Raw genomic sequence first — 27016 nt, 5'->3', positions numbered from 1 at the left:
CACCTAGGAAGAAATAGTTACAGCTTTTCTTTCACGCCATAGCTACTTCATTTGTCAAGCGGTCACTGCTGAATAATATGTCTTTGCTTGTTCATGGTGTACATCAATCAAAATTATTGCCTTCAGGTGGAGCTCCAAGAGAAATCAGAGGTGCTAAAATGCACCCCTGCAGATCATCATTGCTACATCATATATGTGCTTTGTTTTGCTCAGACAAACTGTACTTGCTCAGGCAGCCAGATGTAATGGCGTATGTTATGATGGAAAACAGGGCCACTGGCTGCAAGCTCGACATTACGTACTTGCATGAATATGCACTATGTGACATCTTAAACTGCCAGAGTCCACCAGTAACAGAGAATTGGACAAAGGTTTAAAATGTTGTGGCACCCTTGCTTTTCTCTCTATACACCTGTCTTGTTGTTTGCCCGCCGCCTTTCTTCCCGGGATTATAGCCGCCTCGGTACATGTTGCAAGTGAACGGTTTGCTCACCAAACCAGCCACATATGCGTCATGCGGTTTTTATTTTATTCATGGTTTTTGTTCATGTGGTCTGCACACAGAGGGCTTGTATGGTGACAGATGATACCGTGCATGCCTTCGTGCTACTGCACAGAGCATGGCCTGCATTGAGAGCTTCTTCACATTTAGTGTGCAGCACACTCATCTCAGTTGCACCGACATGGGACATAAATGTGGGACATAACTTATCTCGGAACTAGAGGCCCCCCCCCCCCCCCCCCTGTAGGGCCATCTGCATACATATGGTGGTGAGTTGAGACACCACGGTTTCCCAAGCATCAGCAAGGGCATCGCCGCAGAAAGTATCTTCGATACTGATACCCGATACCCGCGAAAATTGTATTTCCGGTACCGATGCAAAATACCAAACCAAATTTGATTTCCAATACAGATACTTGATACACCCCTTGAAGGCCGGGAGTTGGCCAAACTGTTGCTTCTGGGGCTACTGTTCTGCATATTTCAGCACAGAGCTCTGGTTTAGCACACAAGGGCACAATGTTAGGAAATAAGGGGCTTGTTGTGATATGTGTGTGTGGAGAGCGAGGCTGTGCATATAAACTACCACACACACGCATGTGCAAACAAGAGAGAGTTTTTTGTTTTGCCTCCTTTCTACTTGGCATGGTTACTGTGGTCTTGATTTTAACCTTTATATTGTGCTCTACTGCTGTAATTTCTTCATGTTTTCTCTTATGCAAGAGCTGATGGGATGCTTTTTTGGCAGAGGTGCAGGACCTGGCTGCAACACACTGGAGTTAAGTGAACGGCTGCAAGTGCTTCAAGGAGAGCTGGAAGAACTTGAGGCGGTTGAGGCCACCCTAGATGAGCACAAAGCCTGGGCTCAGCAGAGCTTGTGCAACATCATCGAGGATGGCTCCAACGCGGCGCATGCCCATGTTACCACACGGGCTCTGCGACATGCCTTTCCTGACAGGACAGTGCTCAGTCTGCAGGGACCTCCTGACACAATCATTCGCGTACCTGATCTTAGGCAGGTGGGTAATCAACTTCAAGAATATCCTCTCTTCTGATCTCAAATATTTTGTTGGACGTAGGGTTCAAGACTCTCCTATTGTGGTGGCGTCATCTGTACTAAGGAGCAGCCATCAGATGTCATGTCCAATGTAATGGTGCCATGATGAGTATGAAAAATCGGCTTTAGCCATGGAAGAGCATAGGTGCTGACTAGTTGGTACAGGTTCATGGCACAGTTTTGGTGCACATTAACCTTTTGACTGATGACCACATAGCACTAGAAGATTCATCACATAACCCTGTTCACACAAGTCAGTGTGGACCCTCCTTAACGATTCCTTCATGAAAACTTCTCACGTGTTTCAAACATTCTTACTTTTCCGTCAAACTATTACAACTTCAATGAGATGCCCAGAACGATCGCTGACATGCATGGCATTGTTAAGCTAAGTGATAACTTGCCTAATCGCTCCTCTCCTGATCGTGATGGCATAACAGTCAAGTTTCTGAAAAATGCATGTGTTTAATTTCAGTAATTCGAAAAAAAATTTTTGAATAGTCACTGGATACATCATCACTTCCTACTCCTTGGAAAATAGCTAAGGTGGTCTATAATTGTCAAGTTTTTCGCTGAGCATAATGTCTGACCAATTGGCCCCTCACTATACTTGGTTAACTTTTATTTATTTATTTTATTTTTATTTTATTTTTAATTTTTTGCTTCACAAATTCGGCGACAGAACTAATCTTGAAAACTATCCACCCATTTCTCTCACCAGCACATGTTGCAAGCTATTAGAACATATCATTTTTTTCACAGTTAATTTCCTGGAATCAAATTTATTTTTCGCATCATCTCAGCATGGCTTTTGAAAATCATATTCATGCGCAATGCAGGTTGTCTCCTTCATGCACTAACTTCACCGCATTTTAGACCATCACATGCCGACTGTATTATTTAAGATTTGTCTGAAGCATTCGACAAGGTTTCCCGCAAGCTGCTCATTCACAAGGTGAAACAGTTAGGTGTTGACTGCAGCCTTCTGAAATGATTGAATTTTTCCTTACTAATCGTTCACAATGTACACTTAGTTGTGCCATTAGGATCTGTTCTTGGGCCACATTTGTTCTTTATCTGCATAAATGACCTTCCCTCTTCTGTGACCTCTAATAATAATTTGTTGCTTATGACTGCATTATTTTTTGTGAAATAACTAACAATAATGATGCTACTAATCTGCAAAATGATGTACAGTAATCCCTCGTTATAATGAAATCGCTTTACTAGAAATATCGCTTTATTCGAAATTTCTTCCGGTCCCGACCCAAACGCATGCATTTTAAGCCGCATTACTCGAAGCGCACGAAGAGCTTGACCCGCTTAGAACGAAGTGGCGAGCGGAGGCATCGCCGCCGTGGCGCCGACCCTTTGCGCATGCAGTGCCAAATTAATACCGCCGACGAATTAGACTCATGCAGGCATAGAACAGGCCACAAAAGTACCAAACCCACGATCGATGACCTGCCTAGTAACGGGCACCAAGGTAGTGCTGAGTGTCCCCTGCTCAGCGGGGCCAAATTCCATGGTGCAGCGCGCCCGAACCGTTAAATCTCTGTCGGAAGCGCATTCCTGGCGTTCCCCGTGACGGAATCCACACAAAAATAAAGTTTTCCTCGCGCTTTGCGATGCCAGAAAACCGCGGCGTCTTGGATGCGGAAAAGTGGCTGGTCATGCTCGATTCGCGCCATTCGACTAGACAAACGGTCTAAATGCGTTGTAGGTTTTCCTCGTGCTTTGCGATCTCAGAATACCGCGGTGTCTTGGATGCGGAAAAGGGGCCGGTCATGCTCGATTCGCGCCATTCGACTAGACAAACGGTCCAAATGTGCGGTAGGGTGACTGAATTTTGTTGTTACGGTGGGGACACGTGTGCGAAAAGCGAGCGCGATTCACCGTGGCGCGAAGTTGCGAACGGCGCCGCAGCGCCCGATCGCAGCTCGCCGCCTGCGTCACAACGGGCCGCTCGCGGCAAACGCAGTGACAGGAAGTGGGAGCTAATGCGAGCATGGAGAGCAGCAGCGTCATGATGACGTAGGGCGCGCTCCTTTGAGCCGGGCCGGCCTGCCCACGGCCGGTCTCGACGCGCTCGCGGGCAGGTCCTGTATTGTTTGTTCAAGTTCAAAGCACGCCCTGGGATAGATTAATGTAAAAAATGCATCATTTCTGACGATCGTTGGTCAATACCGAGTTGCTGGTAGAGGTGATGACTGCGATACCACGGCCGCCTCGATCACGCGCGGCGGGGCGCGCTGTGGTGATACAAGCAAATTTCATCCCATAGCCGCTTTGGTGCTGCTCCTGCCTGATGCGGTTCGCCTGCCGTCTGCTAGCTCCGTTGCTGAAGGCGTCACGGAAATCTAACGTATCTTTTATTATGGGACTAGTTGACAGTAAAGGGGTGCCGAGTGTAGCGCCTTTATTTGAGTGCTGTCCAGTCCCGAAGCGCTAGCAGCTGCGCCATCGATGCGAAACCGGCTAGGCTTAGCGGCGACCAGGGAACAGCGCGCAGTTTGTCACCCAGCGTTCCTGCAGGTGGCGTCGTTGCCGAAAGCTCCACTCTTGCACAGGCATGCTGTCGTTGCTCGAATCTAGAAGGCAGACTTTATGGTAGCATGGCTGCTTTGTATTTTCTTGTGCGAACGTGAAGTAAACCAAGCCTGCCAGCCTGTCGATCAGCCCGGATCCCGTCTGGACCACAAAAATGAGCTAAAGCTCGTTCTTGATGTAGATAATAAACTCTGGTATAAGAAATTTGAAAACTGTATCATATTTGAGCATCGCTGACCAATACTGAGTTGCTGGTAGAAGTAACAAATGTGCTACGGGCAAATTTTGTAGCGAAAGTTACATTGGCCACGAACTTGCGAATGCGCTGTGGCAGTGCTCCAAGGAGGCGCAGAGACCGACCTTGAGCCGTTGCCTAGCAACCGCCGCAGCTGGCGGATGCCGCGCGGCGTCATCCGCCAGCTTCCTCGCAGTTGTGGCGCTATTAAATCTCGACTGCTTTATCTTTTTATCTTTTTTTCGAGCGGTCGCTTATATCGAATTATTGCTTATAACGAATTTTCTCGCCGTCCCGCTAACTTCGCTGTAACGAGGGATTACTGTAACAACTATAGTGAACTGGTGTAATACATGGCTTTAGGAGCTGATTATTAGCAAATACAAAGTCGTGCGTGTGTCCCGTAAAGATTCCAGCCCCACAACTTACTACTTAAATAGCACTGCTTTAGAATCTGTTAGCTCTTACAAATACCTTGGTGTTTATATAGCTGCGCATCTTTGTAGTTTGCTCGTTCACGGTCAGAGCCGCCAGCAGGTGGCATCATTTTGTTTGCGACGTGAAATGTGACTAGACTTACCTCAATTGATCAAGGCCACGAACAACTGCTTCCACATTTTTCCTGATTGTTGTAGGTGCTTTCGGTTCATTATCTTGAAGGTTCCTTGCCAGCTTTAATTTGAGTGCAGCCAAGAACTGCAGGCATTCTGTTTGACGACCGCCGATCACGCTTGTTGCTTTCGTTGCCACCGAGTCATTCAGTCCATTCTGGGCACAGGTCAACCCAATAACCGGTTTTCTTTTATAGAAGAACTTTTTGCTGTCTTCCTCGCTACCTGGACTGCCGTCACCACTAAGTGACAATATCGCGATTTATCCTGGAGTAGTCACATTAACTACATCATCAATAATGCTACTCACACGTTAGGCTATCTGTGCTGTAAATTTTCCATTGCTCCATCCTCCCTTAAATCGCTGCTCATTAAGGCACTAATACACCCAAAACTTGAGTATGCATCGGTATAGGATCCTGCTCATGTCACCCTAACCAATTCTCTGGAATTTGTTCAGAATAATTCCACTCGTTTCATTTTTTCCAATTACTGTATTTGCTCGAATCCAGGCCGGCCACAATTTTAAGCCGACACCAAAAGGTTGAAGGCCAAATAAAAACTTTCCTTGAATCTAAGCTGGCTGAAAAAACAATTGAGAACGACAGCTCGAAGAGCACGCAAAAGACATTTATATCCACGAATCTGTTCCCGCTCCTCATCATCACTGACCTCCTTATCACTGTCCCCTTCGTACAGTGCACAATTCTGGGATGTCGTCCCTAGCTGCAGCGATCCAGCTAGCTACAACTCCTAACGCCACGCGCTTGATGCGGCCTGTTGGAGTTAGCTCACGTGTTTCAGTCAGCCAGTCCATGTAGAACTTGCACAGCCAATCATTAAAAGGCCTGTTCAGGTACACGTCATGCTGCCAGGTATTACTGCAATGTTGATACCTTCTTTGGCAAGCTCACCTTTTTTCGTCGGTCAGGTGCCCACGGTAAGAATCAAGGACGCGGAGGGAATGTTTGGGTAAGAGGGCCCCTGGGCGCCGCTACCAGACCATTTTTATCCATTCTTATCTTCAAGCATCTCACTCGCCATCCATCCATTTTCATGAGCTTGGATGATGACGTTCCTCGGGAACATTTCCCAAGCCGGAAGCATTTTCCTCTAAAAATTATATAGGCCGGCAGCTTATGGCCATCCGCCATGCAGCACATCACTGTCATGTGTTGCTTCTCGTAGCCAGCCAAGCCGACTTTCACTTCCTTCGCACCTTTCTTATTCGCGGGGCTCACCATTGGCATATCAAACCATACGGAGGCTTGGTCAGCGTTTCCGATTTGCGCTAGGACGTAGCCATGCTCTACCCTCTTAGTGACAAATCACTGAAGTATAATTAGCTTTTCCAGGAAGTCACTGAGCAGCTTCGGACGAATGGACATGTGATGTCGGAGGCTGAAGCCAAAGCACTTTATAAACTTTTGCAACTAGCCCCTGCTGGCTTTGAACTGGTCCCATGGAATGCCTCGCTCTCTTGCCAGCCCTCTTGCTTTGGTCTATAGCGCTTCTATGGTCAGTGGAAGTGCCGCTGACCTGTGCGATGTCACAAACTCTGCCAGTGCTGATTTCTCTTCGGGATGGCGGCCTTTCTTCAGGCCTCGTTGTGATGCCAGCAATAAATTCATCACGCTGCCCCCTCCAACTGCGAACATCCTTTTTGTCCACGCTGAAGTCCTGACCAGCTTGCAGATTTGAAGACTGCTGTGTAGCGAGTACAACTTTTCACTTGAAGGCAGCACTATAATGATATTGTTTGCTTGCTGCCGTGATGTTGGTGAAAAACCACATGTGAAAAAAATTGGCTGGGGCTTAGCTAAGGTTAAGCCTGGATATCTGGAAGGGAAAAGCTGCGGTGATCCGCAATAAACACGCGCTTGCGGCAAACGTCAAATGATGACGCATAGCGCGTGGCACCGTGCGCCGGTTCTATGGGCAAGCGTGCCTTATATGCCCCTCCTTTCAAATGCGCACGGCTGCGGCAAAAGGTCAAACGCTGGCGAGGAGAAGGGGTGGCGCACATGCGCAGTAGCCTGCGCCGTGCGTGACGTCACTCGTGCTCCGACATACACCGGCTCACGCGAAGCGCGGTGTTGACTAGCGTAGTGAAGCTTTTCGCTTCAAAACCTGCACTGCCATGGATCATGCGCATGCTGCTGCACGAAGAGAAAACAAGGTCAAAATGGCAGCCAATGCTCTTGTGTGCTTTGATCGGCATCGGCTACAGATAGTAACGACTACAGTGCAGTCTTCTGTTGGCGTTCCGTAGGGGCACCACCTGTGTGCTACTTTTTTTGTTTTGTTTTGTTTTTATGCGTTGTTGTAGTTTATGAATAGAATGACAAAACCCTTGAATCTAAGCCGACCTAAGAGTTTCATATCTTGTGTTTAGAAAAAAAAACTATCGGCCTAGATGCAAATTAATACGGTACAGCTGGACAACCAGTATATCAACGGCGAAAAGCTGCAAAATTTTGCACTTTCACAAACTTTTCCACCCTTCAGTACTGCACAGCTAACTAATTCTTGAACCGCTCTATTGTTCCCATCACATTGGTCACATTCTCAAGGTCAGTCTTGATTGTTGTAATACAAAGAAATCTTTTGGTTCATTTATTCCTCTTACGTCTCGTGAATGGAACCACGTTCCTGCTTAAATTGTGTCAATCGATAATAACCAACTTTTTCGAAACTGTTTAGGTAATAATATATGAAAAGGAGAAACTTGTTTGTATGCAATTTTGCTGCATTTTTATTCATTTCTGGTGTGGTTTGTTACCACTCCCCTCCGTAATACCTCTGGACGTGAGGGTAAATAAATGAATAAAAAACTTTCAAGTCTGACAGTAATGAGGCACGGAAAGAAACGCAGAGCCTTTAGCATTTGTTGCGCATATCTTTCTGCATGCCACTTCTGTCGCACTACAAATTTTGCCGTGGGCCCTTGACGTACTGAAGATCAGCCTGGCTTGTCCAGGGAGTTTCTGCGATAACGACTACAGATGAAGCTGGCTTGTCTGCACATTCTTTTACCTTTAATGAATGCCACTGATGAGGCTGGTGTGTTGTGTTTTGTCATTTTCAGCAGGTCTGCCTGTGGAAGAAAAGAGGCCAGACACACTAAAGTGGTTGGGGACTTGCGGTTTTATGTTTTGCTCAACATAAGAAAAAAAAATTATTTGGGTCGTTGCCTAGAAATGTACATTTAATTGGGCTACGAAAAGAATTTCACTCGGAGGGCATGACGGCAGCTCACAACTGTCAACAGGAGAGATTGTGATGGTGACAACATTCTTGTCACATGTGCACAAAGCTCGCATTATCTCAAGTGGTTGTTCGGCCTAACAGGCATAGTGACAGGCATATGCCTTACAAACTAGGCAGTGAGCGCCTGCCTTCTTTTCGCAGAAAATGGGAGAAATTCAACATGTCAGTGCTGTTTTTAATGAAGGCACTGCTTCTGTTGCAGACTGCAGACAAGAATTACTGGCTGTATGCAAAATCTGAGCAAGGTCCTATCAGTGTGCTGCTTCTGGACAAAGAAGCCGAGGTTGAATGTACAGCACCAGTAAGTTCTCCTTTTTTCCTGATTGGTCGTGGTGGCTCAGTGGTTGAGGCGCTCGGCTACTTAGCTGGAGGACTGATTCATTCCCAGCTGTGATGACTGCTTTTCGATGGAGGCGTAACACAAAAGGCGCCCATGTGCTGTGTGATGTCGGTGCATGTTAAAGAATCATCCCCAGGTAGTCTCATCTAATTCAGAGCCATCCACTATGGCATCCTTCACAGCCGATATGTTGTTCTGGGACATTATTTACAATTTATTGTTCTTTTTTTCTGAGTGAGGCCAGCCATATGTAATGTTCGCCTACTCTTGATTTCTTTTTAAATGTATTGACTAGCTATGCATCACCCATGGGCATATAAAAATGTTTAGTCTTCTATTGAATTGCAGTGGCATTGGGCTGTGCCAAGTGTGTTCAGGAAATGGTTTGGTTTTATGGGGTCTAACGTCCCAAAGCAACTCAGGCTATGAGGGATGCCGTAGTTGAGGGCTCCGGATAATTTAGACCTTCTGGGATTCTTTTACGTGCACCGACACCACATAGTGCACTAGTTTCTACCATTTTGCCTCCATTGAAATGCAACCGCCTCATCTGGGAGTGAACCCATGTCTTTCGGGTGAGCAGCCAAGCATCACAACCACTAAGCCGCCACGGCGGCTTGTTCGGGAAATTAAATGCTTTTCTGTAGTGTGTTTTTTTTGCATGAGGAATGTACAGGAAAATGGCAGTTTTCAGCATTTAAATGGTTTTAGGCTTTTTATTCGTGGCGTAATTTACAATGAAATTTCTGAGGCATAGCTTCCTTTATACTAGTGCTCTTACAGTGACTGCTGTGTCACGTCAAAATGCATGCAAGGCGTGCATCCCTCTGCAGTGTGACTACAGTTGGTGCACACTGTGGATGTACAGTTCATGCGTACTGGATAAAAGCCAAACCTATTGATGACTTGCCCGTAATTCTAGTTCAGGGCAACATTTGTTTTCTGCATCCTGCGATGTGTAGTGTACATAGTTGTTGCCACCCTTGTTGCACCTCACTAGCAACTACAGTTAAGGGGGGACACTGGTCTTGAAAAGAAAATTTTATTAATCTAGTCATAGTTATGAAATTTTCAGGGCACATGTATTTTTGTGCACTGATTCTAGATATGTCATTTAATTTGATGTAAAACAATTCCTTGAGCACTTATGCACTTTTTATGCAAGTATTTTGCGGAGAGTTTTGAAGAAAATTAGCTGCAGGAAACTCGCTGAAATGTATGTCATTGGGTTCTCTTGATACCAAGGAATGCAATAAGGGTAAAATTATCATCCTGGCTCTCATAGAACTTGAGTTATAGGGTATTGAAGCTGCCACTTCACACACAGGAATACACATTTTCCTTCTGATTTCTGAAGCGACAACTTCAAAAGTCTATAACTTAAGTTCTATGATAGGCAGGAAGACAATTTCACCCTTATTGTATTCCTTGGTGTCAAGAGAACACAATGGCATACATTTCAGCGAGTTTCCCGCAGCAAATTTTTTTGAAAACTCTCCGCAAAATACTAGCATAAAAAGTGCATAAGTGCTCAAGGAATTGTTTTACGTGGAATTAAATGACATATTTAGAATCAGCACACAAAAATACACATTCCCTGAAGATTTCGTAACTGTGACTTCATTAATAAAAATTTTTTTTTCAAGACCAGTGTCCCCCCTTAAACCTGGTTATAATGAAATTGGAAAAAGTCCCGAGATTTTTCGTTACATCCAGGTTCTCGCTAAATGCAGTTTTCGCGAGAAGAGTCGAAAAGACACCGTAGAACGGAAATCAAAATAACAATTAAGTGTATGCGTGTGAGGACTCTGTGAGAGATTGCAGGTCTTATTTTCAACAAACACCAAAGTACAACCAATAAACGAGGCGGCTTTTAACGGAAAGGAAACCAATTACAATATGAGAGTGAAAAAAGGAAAGGAACAAGAGAGCAAGGCAGGAACGCACGGGAAAAACACACGGGAGAACAGAATAAAGTGCTTATGAAAAATGCAGGAAAAAGAGTCAAAGAGGAAAGTTCACACTACTTGTCTCATTCGAGCAACGAGCGGCGAAGACTGGCTGCGTGTCGGGTAGTCAAGGGGTCTCTTGGCGTTCCAAACGCCAATGCAAGGCTACCGCAGCGGCAGCGTTCGTGGGCTCCCGGCACGGTTTCCAGGTCTGGTATCCCGGAAAAGTCACGTAGGCGCCCGAAGCGGCCTATGTAGAGCAGCTGACGGATGGACGGAGAAGAGTAGCGCCTGAGCCTGGTGGTTGAGGCTCTCGACGATGGAAGTCCAGGTCTGGTGGCCCGGACGTCTGCGGCTAAGGCCCAAGCCCGGAACTCGGGGAGCCAGCAGAACTCGTCCACGTCCGTCGCCCACCGCGCTCTTCTCTTCTCTGCCACGTAATCCTGTTCGACTTGCCCCGCGTTCCCCTCCGCACGCGCTCCTCGTGCTTTTTCTTCTTTTCCTCACGAACGCCGCTGGGTGGCGCTATCTCCTTACAGAAGGCCCCCTCTTCGGAAGTTTTTTCCAAGGGAAAGAACTCAACTTCAGGAGAGCGACACCAGACGCGTTCGACGATCGCAACACAGAACACCGCACCACAGCGCGCACACTACACACCACACACAATACGACGGTCATCAATGTTCGAAGCGTTCACAGACCTTCGCACACACAGCACAGAGAGCACATGGAAAGTCAACGTAAAGCGTCCATAGAGGGCGAAGAAACACGGAAAGCATAAAAAGTAGATAGCCGACACTCAGAAACAAACATGAACAAACAAAAACAATTCCAACAAGAACAGGTGTGGGCTACATTCTACCGTATTCCATTGTTCACATCAAACCACTTCACCGTCGCGAGAACCTTTCCGGCTAGTACTTCCGTTTTCCTTTGTGAAACCGTTTTCTCCACACCGACCTCGGTTTCCACCATGATTTTACATGTTCCCGTCCTATGAGGTTATTCACTCTGTTCTCCCTTGCCTTCGACACAGTCTGCTGACACATGTCACACGATCTGACATAACTCTTAATGTCAGCCTGTACACCGGGCCAGTAAAACTCACTGAGCACCCTAGCTATTGTTTGCCGTATTCCATGATGGCCTGATAATGTACTCTTATGTGCCAACTTAAGAACTTGCGTGCGTAAGCCCTTCGGTACCACCGCTTGCTCAACGACTCGGCCGGGACACTCTTGGTATGTCCGGAAGAGAACACCTTCATCTGTATCAAAAGAGTGGGTGGTCTGTCCCTTGCCACGAAATATTTGCCCCAACTTCCTGCGACACACCTCTAAAGTCGGGTCTTCTTCCTGTTTCAAGCGAAACTCCGGCCGTGACAAGTGGAGCGTGTTCAGAGTGGGGCTTTTACTACTCTCTGAAACCTTTGCTGTCACCGTAAGGGAAGGAACATCGACCGCACCCGTCATGGCAAGGGAAACTGCCTGATCAGTGAGAACTGGCGGGTCAACCGGGAATGGAGGTTTAGCCCCGGGGACATTGCCTATTATAATGTCGTATAAGGGTGTAGACAAGCAGCGCGCGATGGCCTTACCCGAGAAGTATGGAGAAGAAATCACCACCTCCGCTTCCGGAACTTCTACACGGGTCCCATTGGCCAAGAATAATGTGGCCTGTTTCCCTGTAAGCGCCGCTGCCGGTACAAGGGACTCACGCACAACAATGCCGGTGCTGCCCGTATCCCGTAAAACCGAACCAGGCTGGCCGAACACCTCGCCGTGCCCCACTGGCATAGCAACTTCCACCGGGTTGGAAGGACAGACCATCTCCCCCAACTGGCCCTCTACGCGCGTTACCACTGCAGTGCTATCGGGATGTGAATATCGAGGTGTCATGCAACAGGCGGACTCCTCACGGTCTCCTGGCCTCTTAGCTTTGCATGACTGGGCATCATATCCTACCTCGCGACACCAGGTGCAATACAATTGCTTCGGCTTCGTCCGACAATCCGACGCCTTGTGCCCAGTCTTGTCACAAAGAAAACATCGAAGGCGGGATTGTGAACCTGAAACCTCGTCCTTGGCTTTATTCATCGTATGCTCCCCCTGTTCTTTGAAGAACAACAAGTTATTTTGCCGCTGCGCTTCAAGAAAATGATCGGCAGCCTCCGCCAGCTTGGCAACTGTCTTGCCCTCCCGCTCACGTAAGAAAAGGGCTAAACGAGAATGACAGTTGTTCAGAAATTGTTCGCTCACGACCATCTCGCGAACCACCTCAAAAGTGCGGCCTTCACCCCGCATCTCGACCCAACGATCAAAGAAGCTGAACAACCTGGCAGCATATTGCGAGGCCGTGTCTCCATCCTGGGGCTTGCTCTGACGAAACTTCTCTCGGTAACCTTCCGCGGTGAACCTAAACCTCTGAAGCAAGGCAAGCTTCGCTTTGTCATAATCCACGGAATCCTCAGGCGAGAGCCGACCGAAGACCCTAAGTGCTTCGCCACCAAGGCACAAGCTCAACGCCGTTGCCCACTTTTCTTTTGGCCAACCCTGCCCCGTGGCCACATGCTCAAATCTCTTTAAGTAGGCATCGAGGTCATCCCGCGCTTCATTGAACTGTGGTATGAGTGCGTGCGGATTAATGGAGCTGGCCGGTGCGACGCTACGCTCTCCACGGTCACTTGGAGGATTTGCGCCACCCTCCATTAGCCTTATTTGTAGCTGCAAGTTCCGCGCCTCTAACTCCAAGCGTTCCTTCGCAGCCTCTCGCTCAGCCTCTACATTCCGTGCCTCTAATTCCAATTTCTGCTTCGTAGCTTCTCGCTCTAATTCCAATTTCTGCTTCGCAGCTTCACGCTCAGCGGCTCTCTCTTCCCGTGCCTTACGAAGCTCGTCCTCCACCCACGCTCGTAACTCCGCGCCGCACAAGCCCATGCGCTCGCCCAAAGCAACCAAATCTGAAGCGCTCATATTGTTCCTAAATTAACACAACAGGCAAATAAATAAAAACCGACCTCGTCCTGTCGTAGTGGACGCCAAATTTGTGAGGACTCTGTGAGAGATTGCAGGTCTTATTTTCAACAAACACCAAAGTACAACCAATAAACGAGGCGGCTTTTAACGGAAAGGAAACCAATTACAATATGAGAGTGAAAAAAGGAAAGGAACAAGAGAGCAAGGCAGGAACGCACGGGAAAAACACACGGGAGAACAGAATAAAGTGCTTATGAAAAATGCAGGAAAAAGAGTCAAAGAGGAAAGTTCACACTACTTGTCTCATTCGAGCAACGAGCGGCGAAGACTGGCTGCGTGTCGGGTAGTCAAGGGGTCTCTTGGCGTTCCAAACGCCAATGCAAGGCTACCGCAGCGGCAGCGTTCGTGGGCTCCCGGCACGGTTTCCAGGTCTGGTATCCCGGAAAAGTCACGTAGGCGCCCGAAGCGGCCTATGTAGAGCAGCTGACGGATGGACGGAGAAGAGTAGCGCCTGAGCCTGGTGGTTGAGGCTCTCGACGATGGAAGTCCAGGTCTGGTGGCCCGGACGTCTGTGGCTAAGGCCCAAGCCCGGAACTCGGGGAGCCAGCAGAACTCGTCCACGTCCGTCGCCCACCGCGCTCTTCTCTTCTCTGCCACGTAATCCTGTTCGACTTGCCCCGCGTTCCCCTCCGCACGCGCTCCTCGTGCTTTTTCTTCTTTTCCTCACGAACGCCGCTGGGTGGCGCTATCTCCTTACAATGCGAAATCGCCTTAAAAATGTGATTTCATAAACGTGGAGCAACATTTCGTTATCGTGCTGATAGCGCGACTGCGGCAGCAGCCGCCGCCGCCACGGCTGGGGCAACACCACTACGAGTGGGGAGGGGGAGGCAGGGACGCTGCGGCTGAGCTAGAGAATGTGCACAGCCGCACCGCCGCCGTAGACCGGCACCGGAGGCATGTGCTTCTACCCCTATGTTCCCTCTCTCGGTCTTCCTCTCTGTTGCCTCAGGAAATGATCTCCTCACCTTGCGTCGTGGGAGCTATCGCGCCAGAATCACGCGAGTAACCATGCTACTCCGATGGCCGCGCACTGCTGGTGTCGTTTCTCTTTTTTTCGCTATGCCCTGTTATTTTTCGCTGATTTTGAGCATGAACTGTTGTAATGCCACACAGTATGATGTTCCAAAAGAGAAAGCGCCGGAGATGCGCCGACGGCGCTGAAGCAAGGCGCGTATTGTCAACTACGGTCGCTCATTGCGATCAGCTTCCTCTCGTGTCAGTTCGGGCTTTATCATCACGAAACATTCGCGTGGTTCTGCCAAATCTTTAGTAACTCGGCACTAGCTAACATATAGATGGCGTAGCCGCTTTGTCATATCAAGGTCACACCTTCGTTACATGGAAGTCTAAAATACTATTTAAAATACACGCGTTTCAATGGGGGCGGCATTGGGGAATGAAGAAACTTCGTAATATTGAGGAATTTCTTATATGGAGGTTCGTTACATCCAGGTTTAAAGGGACAGTGAGGAGAGCTCTATTAATATTTTTTATAAAGCAAAATCCGATAGTTCGGCATTTCAGAGCTTTGTTGCCACTTGGCCGGCAGCAAAAGATGCATTTATTTGTAAGAAATTTGGATTCGAAATTGACAAAGTTTTTCCCGCCGCTCTGATTCAAACTTGGGATTCTCTTATGACGACACAGAACTAAGTGACGTGAAACATGACGTGCACATGACGTAACGCAGACTCCGTGATTTCTGGCTCCAGCAGTGCGGCCTAGCAGCAGCCGAATAGAAAGCTACCGCCGGCCGCACATTGAAGGCATCTATCGGCTATTGCGGCCGTCACTACCGGCGCTTCGTTTACGTTTGCACCAGCGTTTTGCCAGCGTTACGATGGATCCTGTTCTCGAAGTCGTCAACGAAGTTCTCGCAAATAGACACCTTTATCATACCGTGTACCTTGTTACCGTTAGCGGAATACCGGGAGCCCGCCTACCGCCGGTGGGCCGGTGAGCAGGCGCTGATTGGTCCCGATGCTGCAGGCGCGCGCATAGCTGCCGGGTACATGGCGCCATCTGGCGACATCAAGGAGATTTGCGCATGCATTGGCTGCGCCTCAGGGATTTGTGGCTTCTCGGGTCCTAGAGTTGCTAGAACCGTTGGTTCTGGCAACACTGTTTTGTCCTGTGACGTCATTACGCTTGTACTTGCGAGTTTGGCCTGTGGCGGCGATAGTACCTGTATTTTGGTTCTTGCTCTTTTCTATGTTACAAGAGCTTTGTTGTCAGTATGAGTGGCGCTTTTGTAATCAAGAGCTGGAATTCTGTCAATACAAGCCAACTTCAATTTCTCCTCAGTGTCCCTTTAACTGTACCAACGTGTGAGACACTAGCGCTTTGAAATTTTATGCAATTAGTCCTGGTAGTTGTGTATTTTGCACAACTCAACCAGCAGTGTAGGATTTGTTATAGAAAAAGTCATGTTGGAGTGTTCAAGCAGGTGCAAATGAACACGAAGTCACATCACTATTGTGGTGTATTTCAGCTGCGGTTCCCCCATCAGGAGAAGGCACCCAGTACAACTAAAACTGCGGCTCCTGCTGCTGCAGCAGCTGCAACCAGTGCTGCTCCAATGGAAGAGTCACTGGTAAAACAAGTTCCTGTAGAGGCTCAAGACATCCAAATGGAGGAGATTATAACAGCTGATCCCGAGCCACCTGATGCCCCTTCGGATCGAGAGTCTGATGATGATGAGAATCCTCTGCCTCCAATGCCAATGACACGTCGCAAGTCTCGCCAGCAGCAGGTTCCCATGAAGCGAAAGCTGAGCGACGCCAAGGCCCCTAACGTAAGCAGTTGTTGCATGCAAAGTGCCTCCGCTGATTGTTGGTTCATTTTATTGGTGAAATTTACAAAATTATGCTGCTTTTGTTTGTTTTTCTGACACGTGGAATGGGGGACAAATTCCATATTCTTGTGGCAGACTACATTCCTGTGGTAAATTAAGTTGATAAATTTGGCTGTGATGGGGCTACTTACCGTATTTACTCGCATAATAGGCGCACTTTTTTCCCAGAAAATTCGGCTCAAAGTTAGGGGTGCGCCTATTACGCGGGGTAAAATTTCCAGAAATTTTTCGACTCGCAAAATTGAACATACAGCATAAATGCACCCGTGTACGGGCCGCATCCTGTTTTCCCGAAGGAAATAATTTTTAAAAAAATATCCGTGTAAGGGTTGCACCCAAACTTTCCACGATCCACAGGGGAATAGCCTTTGAAATGCACGCGCCGTGGCCTCCGCGATCGGCTCCAGCTGCGAGCAACGGCGCTTGGTCGCGGAGGCCACACACGCGCACAGGAGTTTCCAGGTGCCGCCCACGAATGACGCCCAAGGTCAAGCTTATCATCATCATCAACTTTTTCGTCCGCCGTGAGCTTTCGCTATCCATATCAGCATCACCAGCTCCAGGTTTTTTATGGCTGTCAAAGGGGCGGTTTCTGTTGTAGCGTGTTATCGTAGTTGTGGCTTTCTTGCGCTGTCGCCGAGTGTTGCTATTTTAGCTCAACGGACAAGTGCCTTAATAGCTACACGGCTGGGACTTAAATCTCGAACACGGCAAGCGTGCGGCAGGCCGGAAATTCGATGTGGATGAGAAGTGCGGCAGTTGCGACTGCAGCGTGCCTAAATTTTCGTATGCGACTCCTGTCGCCGTGGTTTTCGGGGTCCTAAGTCGGGAAGCTTTCCGTCTGATGAAGCTTTCCAAACAGACGTTTAAAGTGAGCATCCCTGAAAACTGTGTGCGCCTGTTCCACACGATGTCGTTGTACGTGCTGTGGGTCCGCAGCATCTGCGACGGCAGCAGCACTAGTGAGGACTAGTAGTAAGTTAAGCAAAAACTTCGTTAAAATAAAGATTATGGGGGTGGGGAGGCGTCGGCTTGCAATCGTGTAAATACAGTACTGATCACAGTGCCAAGTTCGGGGTGCGCCTATTATGCGCGGAAATAAAAAAATCTGATTTTTCGCGACCGAACTGGGGGTGCGCCTATTATGCGAGTAAATACAGTAACCCTTTGATTGTCGAATTTTTTCGAAAAAAAAAACATTACAGATAGTCAGATTTTTTTATTGCGGATTTTGAATATAAACAAAATATTAAGTCGGGAAAAAAGTTGAAAACAAATAAGGGCAGTGTTTTGGTGCCAGCATCACTGAGAACTACAAAAATGTTCAACAGTATTGAAGCGTATGGTAGTCCTTGAAACATGGCTCTACGCAGAGTGGCTTGTTCGCAGTCTACACACAGAAAAAGTGTGTCTGCTATCTCCTTGGGGTGCTGAGTTGTGCTGGTGCACATGACACCTTTGCAGCGTGCGGCTGCCCAGTGGTCTGGAAGCTGAGTAAACCAGGATAGCGGTAATCCCTCGTGAGCGTCGCTAATAAACTATAAGGACATCACTAATAGAGATGGCACTAGGATAATAGACTCTTCCAGACTACATCATTTGCGCACCTCGGGTTTTTCTGGTAGGAAAAACGTGGCTTCTGACTGCGTAGTGCAGCAGATGTGACTCTGATTGAGTGAAGAAAGGTGGCGGGGGAACTCTTGACACATCTTAAACTGGTTCAGAGATGAAAGTGAATCATTTTGCCGGTTGGACCATGCCCCTTTGAAGTCACGTTGTTTACAAGAGAGAGAGGCCTATTGCTTGCACATGGTTTTGGACTGAACCTTTGCTGTAGATGCCATTTGCCTATAGACCTTCCTGCCTACATTGTGAGGCTAGCATTGTATTGTATACCAGGGGTGTCCAGACAGGCATATGCAAAGAGCAATAAAAAAATATTCTTTTTAGTGAAGAGCCGCAGTATAAAGGGGGTGTGGCAATTTTTTTTTTATTTCTTGCAACATGCATCATTTCATGGATTCTCCGCCGGATGGCGCCGACTGGCAACAGCTGCTTGTGTGTGCCTTTCTTCTAGAATATAAGGGAAGCCGCCTTTAGAAGCAGGAATGGGAGGGGAGGGTACAGATTCCAGAGAGTCGAAAGCTGCACTTGAACCCACAATGAGCTGCAGTTTGGCCACCCCTGGTATAGAGCAGCACTGATCTGTGACGGTGGCACTGCTGTTGCCTGCTGGGCCAAATGGGTATGAGAACTGGAATTACATCTCATAGGAATATGTGTAAACAAAAGTTTTCAAAGTAGTTTTCCAATTTGACAGTGAATCTCTGAGGTTTTCTTTCGTGAACAAAAACTGATTACATCCTAGAACTGAACCTGAAAGTATGAAACAGTTTAAAGTGATGTATTAAAACACCTCAGTACATGTGGGTGGAAATCGCCCCTGACAGGGGGTATTAGGCTGGAGTGAGACCCATAGAAACATGCGTAAGGGCAACTTTCCGAAATATTTTTCTCGTTTCACGCATTACCTGTGGAGGTGGCTATTCGGTAACAGTTGGAAAGTACTTTGAAGAAGAATGGGACAAAGTATGCAGTGTCATTTGAAAGCTATTTTTTTAAAACGTCACGATAAATGTGTGTTATGAAGCCGGCCATACCCTCAAAAGGCACTCTATCCACTGGTATTTCTCCAAATCATTCAAGCTTCTTGGTTGTTCGATATGCTGACATGTGCACTACGTCTCCTTGCAAATACTGTCGTTCAAACTAGACCCCTTGATAGGTTTGCATCGAAGACGGTCCTCAAACAATATGATAAATGAACCGTGCACAGCAGCAGATGACGGCACCTCTAAACCAGCGCTGTTTACAAACATGGGTGGCACTCGTGGACACTAAGTCGAAAAACGCGAAGCTGCCAAAGAGAAATTTAATCAAGTAATTGACACATGCGGTGTGTGGCAAACTGTAGAAACAATTTAACATATTTTATTAGAATGTGGCAGTATCCATCCAACTGTCGATACAGGCACATTCCTTGAGTCCTAGGGTGTAGAGAATAAAGGTAATATGAATGAATCTGCTAAAAGTAATTTGAAATTAGGTGGCTCAGTAGCAGGGCAGTGACTTAAGGATACGCATTCAGGATTAGAAATTGGTCTAATGTAAAAATCAGTGGAATTTGTATTTAAAGAAAAATGGAAAATTTCTAGATAAAAAGTGGCTGTGGCTCAACTCAGCTAAGCCAGGATATACAGAAAGAAAGCTCTGTTTAGCATGGTTAGACACGGTTTAGCTTTCGTTCATTTTTATTTTCTCGAGACTTCAGTGAGAGCAAATCACGTGGTGTATCATGTGCCGCAAGTGCAAGAGCGAGCATCCAGAGTGGCGGTCGGTGCAGCAGCGGGCGTAACTGCCCAGTGCAAGAGCGAATTACGTGGCACATTACATATCGCAACTGGCCAGGAAGAGCAGCCGAACAGCAGTCAACGTAGCGGCAGACGTGACTGCCAAGCGAACAGCTATGGCGTCGATTAAAAAAAAGATCGAGGCACCTGCCACACGTGATTTTGCACATGCGGCGCGCCTCCCATTGGAGGTCAAATCTAAGATCCAGACGACCTTCAGGCTCAACATGGGAGGAGTAGAGCTTTTCGCTCTAGTACCATTAACCCTTTGGCGCGCTGTGTACACAGTTGTGTATAAAGCAAACTCTCAGCTTCTGCTGAAAGTGGGCTGTGCCTAGCAGTGATTTCTTTGTTTCAGGTGAACTTCCTTCATCTTGCAAATAAGCTGGTTTTTTTGTGCCATATAGTAAGGGCAGTAATTAATATTTCTGCATATTTTGATACTGTTTGTTATGTTCAAAGCTGCTGGCACTTGGTTTTATCGTTCTGTTTGTGATGCGAGATGCGACCGTCCATAGACCGTCCATAGCTCGTCCATAGTTCACGGCGTTGTCATGACCATGTTACATCTGATGGAAGTGCTGGGTAGCATTCCATGTACCGAGTTCAGGATTTTTTGTTGTGGAGTGCATCCTTCTGTGACACAGCACCCCCGAAGTGCTCATCACTGTCAGAAGAACAGCGTTCACAGCAGAGCTGACGCAAGCCATTCTGTGCTGCAGTCACAAACAAGCCAACAGAAGACAGCTATGTACCAGGCCACAGTCGTTGCTGTGGCCTGATTGGTAGAGAACTATATGCAACATGCAGAACTTGTCAGTTTGGATTCAATCAGCATCCTGTGATTGACCTTTCTTCTGCTTTCCTCAAAATTATCTTTTACCTGCAGTAATTTCCCAATTTCGTTTTCTAATAATTAAACCGTAATAAAAAAATAGTAGTATTTCCTACGCTTTCCTTGACCCCAGAAACTGTTGGCTCTTTTTGTAAACATTTTTACAATTGCGACTTGAAGAAACCTGTCAGCTCTTTTTTTTCTTTGCCTGCTTTGCAGCATTATAATTGTCATAATTACAATTTTCAAATATGCTGCCTGTGAATGGCAGTAATTATTGCACTCAATGTCCTGATTCAGTAGAAGATAAGTTAGCTGGACGCAGAAGCTATGCTTAGACAAGTGCATACAGAAATTTAAGATGACATGCTTGACTCATTTGTCTCACTTGATTTATCTGATGTACTGTTTGATGCATTAGTCTTATAGCGTCGAGTCTTTATTGACGGTATTGGTTTCTTTGAATGTGATCTTGTTGCATAAAAGCGTGATGTAAAGATAAAGTGCCCTTATATCTGGTATTTGCTTTTCTTTGGTGCATGTGTGCAGGGTGCAATCAAGAGAGCAAAGGAGATGCCTGTAGAGGCACCAGTGACACGCATGACAACTCGAAACTCGCCTCGTAGCTCGCCTCGTAAATCTCTTCCGAGTGCCAGTCCTCAGTCAAGTCCCTTGGTAACTCGGAGCCAGAGGGCTGCAGCTGCCTCCATTGCAAAGGTCACGGAGACATCGGACCGCTCACGTCTCTCACCTAGTAAGTTTGGCTCAAGATAACACTGTTTGAAGTGAAAAAATGCCTTTGTTACAAAAACATTTGAACTATTTTGATAGCTACCAAGCAAATAATGACTGTCCAGGCAACATTTTTTTTTTTTTTTGCTGTGGCTCAAAGTAATTCCCTCATCACATTAGCCATTTTGAAAGTCCTTGAACTGATAATGTATCGACTCAAAGGCTAATTGAGTGCTGCTACACGGGCAGCTTCGATGACCATCGGGTAAGCGGAGCAGTGCAGAACTTTGTCGAGATTTCGGGGGCCTTCGAGTGGCAGCAGTGTGTGCTCTCGGACATGGAGTTCTCACAGAAAGTGCAGGGGAATAAAATCGGAGCAGTATTGTCGCTGGAAAATATGAAACTTCAAAATATACAACTTGTTTTTTCGAACAAAAAAAGACAATGCCGACAGTGCTAGGATGGCTAGAACAGGGAGATGTAAAGACAGCGGTGCCTTCCTTTGGCAGCGCGTGGCGCCGTTCCTCACCGGCGCTGCTAGGTGAGAATGTAGCACTGCCGTTGGCAGTACAATAAGCATGGGCACACTGGCCACGCCGACGCCATATCAACTCAGCTGGCTTAGTCGCTGGGCTCCTGATCATGTTGCTTGTGTTGCTTGGCAGTTAGCGCGATTGGTTCCTTTTTTGACTGATTCTTATGCGGGTGAAAGATGTAGTCTGGTGCAAAAAGAAAAGAATATAGAGCGTTGCTGTTTGCTACCTGCATGCGATAATTGGAAACAGCCAGTATACGCAAGAAGATGGATTTTTTGGTTATTTTTCTACTAAAGTTGAAAGTGACTGTTGGGTACTAAAGGCCAAAAGGAAAACTAGCTAGAAACAAAAAAGTGTGCATGTCACACATAATTACAGAGTATTCATTAATTGAATGTTCAAACTTTGTTCCCTTTCATTTTGGAGGAAACCTGTACATGAATTACTCACAGAAGTTGAACTTCTGATACAGGCTTGAAAACAGAAGTGAAGTGGTGCATGCCTGCAGCTGCATACTTGCATCATATTTCTTTTTTTGTAGTAAAGAAACAAGATGGAAATGACAAAATGTCACCTAGTTTAAGGTACTGCCGCACACGTAATTTGGCAGTCTTTTTTCTTCTTGACACAAGAGCAGAAGTTGTAAGTTATCTGTTCTCTCTTTCTGGACAGGACACCTTTGATGTCCTGCTTAATCGTCATCATGTTTATTACTGATTCCACTCATTCAAAGCCATGCTTGTTGTTTGTGTACAAATGTGTTCGACTGTGATGTTAAGGGGGGACACTGGTCTTGAAAAAAAAATTTTATTAATGAAGTCACAGTTACGAAACCTTCAGGGAATATGTATTTTTGTATGCCGATTCTAAATATGTCATTTAATTTCATGTAAAACAATTCCTTGAGCACTTATGCACTTTTTATGCTAGTATTTTGCGGGAAGTTTTGAAGAAAATTTGCTGCAGGAAACTCGCTGAAATGTGTGCCATTGGGTTCTCTTGACACCAAGGAATACAATAAGGGTGAAATTGTCTTCCTGCCTATCATAGAACTTAAGTTATAGAGTTTTGAAGTTGTCACTTCAGAAATGAGAAGGAAAGTATGTATTCCTGTTTCTGAAGTGGCAGCTTCAGTACCCTATTACTCAACTTCTATGAAAGCCAGGATGATAATTTTACCCTTATTGTATTCCTTGGTGTCAAGAGAACCCAATGGCATACATTTCAGCGAGTTTCCTGCAGAAAATTTTCTTCAAAACTCTCCACAAAATACTTGCATAAAAAGTGCATAAGTGCTCAAGAAATTGTTTTACATGAAATTAAATGACATATCTAGAATCAGCATACAAAAATACACGTGCCCTGAAAATTTCATAACTATGACTAAATTAATAAAATTTTCTTTTCAAGACCAGTGTCCCCCCTTAAGAGATGCATTACTGGTATTTTTTTTTTTATTGTTCTGTGTTAGAAGAAAATGCGGGTACAGTTTCAGAAAAATCTGAGCCTTCTGCTGTGTCATCTGGAACTGGAAACAATGATGTGCAGAAGGACTTGGCCGCTGAAGAGCTTCTTGACTTGGGAGGTATAGTCTGCTTTCTTTGAGATTCACTTAGCTACTTGATGTGATCGGAATAAATTGGAAGTTAGCTGCTGCTTACGAGACTGAAAGTGTAGTTTAGCTGAAAAATATGATACAGATTATGAACATCGTCAGCTTCCATCTATAGTGTGCACAGCACCAGCTGTTAGACATCCAGCCATATCATTTGCATCTGCAGCTGCTTTGTCTCCAGCAGTGGCTCTGAGGCAGAGGTTTAATAAACGATACCTTGGATTTGAAAAATAATACCCTTCTGAGACACTGCTCATTTGTAAGGCAAAGACCAAGATGTGTACAATTGCCTTATTTACTTGTGTAATTTATGCGCTTTTTCCTAAAATTAAGACTTCAAAAACGGGGTGCACAAATTACGTGGAGATTTCGCGAACATGTCCTAAAAAGGTCTACAAAGGTCATAATGCGAAATGTATGCACTTGTGCATACAAGTACCAGTGCATACAATGCATACAAGTGCATACAGTGTACCAGCACAGTCAAATAATATATGTTCTCATATTTTGAGCAGTTCTCTGACCTTGCACGAGCAGCGTTGCGGGCATTCAGCTGCTTTAATTACCTCTACAATAAAATTGCATTTTTAACTCCATGATTAGTTATATGAAATAATGAAAGTACTGTCAAGATGTGAAAATAGTTTCACCGGTAAAAAAGTAAGCTGGTTATTGTACTAATTTCAGTGTGGTGAATCCCCATGTTTCTTTTCTAACCATTGTGCCCCCTCATTGCAAAAAAAAATTTGCTTATGATTTGTAACCAGGAATGACATACAGTCGAACCCGGATATATCGAATTCAAAGGGGATCGGAAAATAGTTCGATATAGCGAAAATTCGATATACAGATATAGGCTAAAACTGCACTCGCGATCATAACAAACTGTGGCTTACCGTTTGGAACAGCCGCGAATCACATAGTATGGGCACGCTATGTGAAAGCGCTTTATTTCGCGGAAAAAAAATCACTAATTTTGCTCTGCTTTTTCCTCTGGGAAACAAAGTTCAAAACACTGGTCTCGATCTTCTCGAGACTGTCCAGGTGCGAGAGCCCAATGCCATCCATTTCGCCGCAACCGCGGTGAATCAGGCTGAACGCTGACGCCAGTTCAGTGGCTGTGCACGGACGCGTTTCTTCGACAACGCAGTTGCCCTCGTCGTCGCTGGAATCGGCGTCTTGAACGCCAGCTATTCCGGCCACAGTGTCCTCATCAGCGAGGTTGGCTACCGCTTGAACTTCGCTGTCAGCGTTAATAAAGTCCTCAACAGTCACTTCGGACGGAACGGCGCCGGGAAAATTGGACAAGTCGTGAAACGCGTCGTCCAAGCACTCATCGTGATCTAAATCTTCCGGACATTCAGCTCCGGCCACTTCAAGGCCTGCCTCGCCAAAACAGTTGGCTACTGTGACCTGCTTCACGTCGCGCGTTGAAACACAGCCACACAAGAAAAACACGCGAGGCGCAGCTGGAGCGGTCCGAGCGAAGCCTATGCGAGCGGCAGTCAACCATGCAGTCAACCCGGCTGCGAAGGAATGACGGAGGGAAAAGAAAGAGCACGGATAAAGATCGACGCTCTGGGCTTCGCTTTTTTTTTTTTTGAGCTCTCTTATTCCCAGACCCGCGAGCATTACACCGTGCCCGCGAGCAACCGTTTTCTCCCTCTTCCTTTCCCCAGGAGGTGTGGCTTGGAAACGTCGCCGCGCGTCTTCATGCCGCCCACTCTCTTCGCTGAGCTCCAATGACCTTGCCCAAGCACACGCCGGCGGTACAGGAGGAGCGGGAAAGCTCGCGCCTGTGGGGTGCGAAAACGGGGGAACAAAAAAAAAAAAAAGGCCCTGCGCCTGCTGACTGACCGCGGAAATGTTCTCCACTGAGGCGGCTGAGGACCGGTCAGGAATGTCTTTCAGGAAAGCGCACCTTCCAGGGGTGCGGCGCGGCGTTCGATATATCCAATGTCCGGCGAAAATGGAATTCGATATACAACGCAACTGTCCTATACTTTTACATAGTATTTTCAAGGGGTAATCTGCGTGTTCGATATAGCCAATAATTCTAAATATGCGTGTTCGATATATCCGGGTTCGACTGTAGAAGGAAGGACCTGACACAAGCTTAAGGTGTCCAGAAAGTCAAGCTGAAAGCCTTTGATTGTTGGTGTGGAAGGGTTTTGTTGTGATAAAAGCAAGCATCCAAATGTAGTGCACGTTACTAATTGTCCTGGGCTCTACAACATTTTTTTTTTATAGACTGGCGTTTAGTATGTAGTCAGCTACCTTTTTCACAGTGGTTACTAATCAGGTACACTGTGTATAAATATATTTTTTTTTTTTTTTCAGAGATGAATCTGGGTGACTCGGATGAAATCCTTGAAAATGGTAAGTCGCAAAATCTTTTAGTCGCACTCTTCCAAATAGCACACTGCTTGCACTCATTTACATTTCTGTAGTTCTTGAATATTATGCTGCAGTTGTGATCATGTTGCCACACTGTTGGCCACTTACTGGTGCTGCCATGTGGTTGGACTGGGTTCACTGGCGTCTGTCTTCCTTCCACTCGTGCGTTGGTTGGCTGAGTTGTGCCTGCCCTACCTGTGCTTTTGTGCCTAAAGTTCTTCCTTAAACTCTCAACCGGTTCGCGGTGACAATATGTCACCTTCCATTTTCTTATCAGACGGGTGAGCACTGCTTTGCGTAGCCCACTGTTGTGAAATGTACCATACATTGAAATGCAGGCTACAGTATAAAATATAGGAAGTTGAAAAATCGAGTATCTATAACTCCCCAAGTTTATACCGCATTTACTCGTGTAATAGCCGCTTTTATTTATTTTTTATTTTTTTCAGAAAATCGGGCTCAAAGTTCAGGGTGGGGTAAAATTTCCGGAAATTTTTCGACTCGCAAAGTTGCACATACCGCATGAACGCACCTGTGTACGGGCTGCACCCTGTTTTCCTGAAGGAAACATTTAAAAAGAAAAGATCCTTGTAGGGCCGCATCCAAACTTTCCACAACCCACACAGGAATAGCCTTCGAAATGCACGCACCATGGTTTCCGCGATCAGCTCTGGCTGTGAGCAACGTGTGCTTGATCGCGGAGTGCACACACGTGCACAGGAGCTTCAAGGTGCCGCCCACGGATGGCGCCCGAGGCCAAGCTCATCATCATCATAAACTTTTTCCTTCGCCACGAGCTTTCAGTATTTATATCAGCATCAGCATCACCACCTCCAGTTTTCTGTGGCAGCGCCTCCTCTATTTTTATTTTATTTTATGTAAAAATAGAGGAGGTGCTGTCTGTGAGTGTCAAAGGCCTGGGATTTGTGGTAGCATGTTAGTTCATCATAGTTCTGGCTTTCGTGTGCTGCCACTGCGCGTTATTTTAGCATGACGGGCAAGCACCTTAAAGGGACTATGCAACGAATTGAAAGTCGCTTGTAAATGTTTTCAGTGCTTCGAAATGATGCTAAGAAGCATTCACA

At 46.4% G+C, this 27016-nt stretch overlaps 1 protein-coding gene across 1 annotated transcript in view; it reads left to right on the top strand.

The window, feature by feature from the left end:
- The window catches only part of LOC149350546 (uncharacterized), a 43159-nt gene that overhangs the window by 6277 nt on the left and 9866 nt on the right, over window positions 1-27016 (top strand). Inside the window, exons 3-8 of the mRNA XM_089579600.1 lie at window positions 1251-1521; window positions 8428-8526; window positions 16044-16346; window positions 21201-21405; window positions 23409-23504; window positions 25875-25913. Of these exons, the coding sequence (XP_089435726.1) occupies window positions 1251-1521; window positions 8428-8526; window positions 16044-16346; window positions 21201-21405; window positions 23409-23504; window positions 25875-25913 (1013 nt within the window). The remainder of the gene's footprint in view (window positions 1-1250; window positions 1522-8427; window positions 8527-16043; window positions 16347-21200; window positions 21406-23408; window positions 23505-25874; window positions 25914-27016) is intronic.

Source organism: Amblyomma mixtum, chromosome 3 (genome assembly GCF_055824585.1).
Source record: "Amblyomma mixtum isolate Tamu chromosome 3, ASM5582458v1, whole genome shotgun sequence".
In the NCBI taxonomy this organism is placed as follows: domain Eukaryota; kingdom Metazoa; phylum Arthropoda; class Arachnida; order Ixodida; family Ixodidae; genus Amblyomma; species Amblyomma mixtum.
The sequence above is the reverse complement of the archived record's forward strand: the minus strand, read 5'-3'. Positions and strand labels throughout refer to the sequence as shown.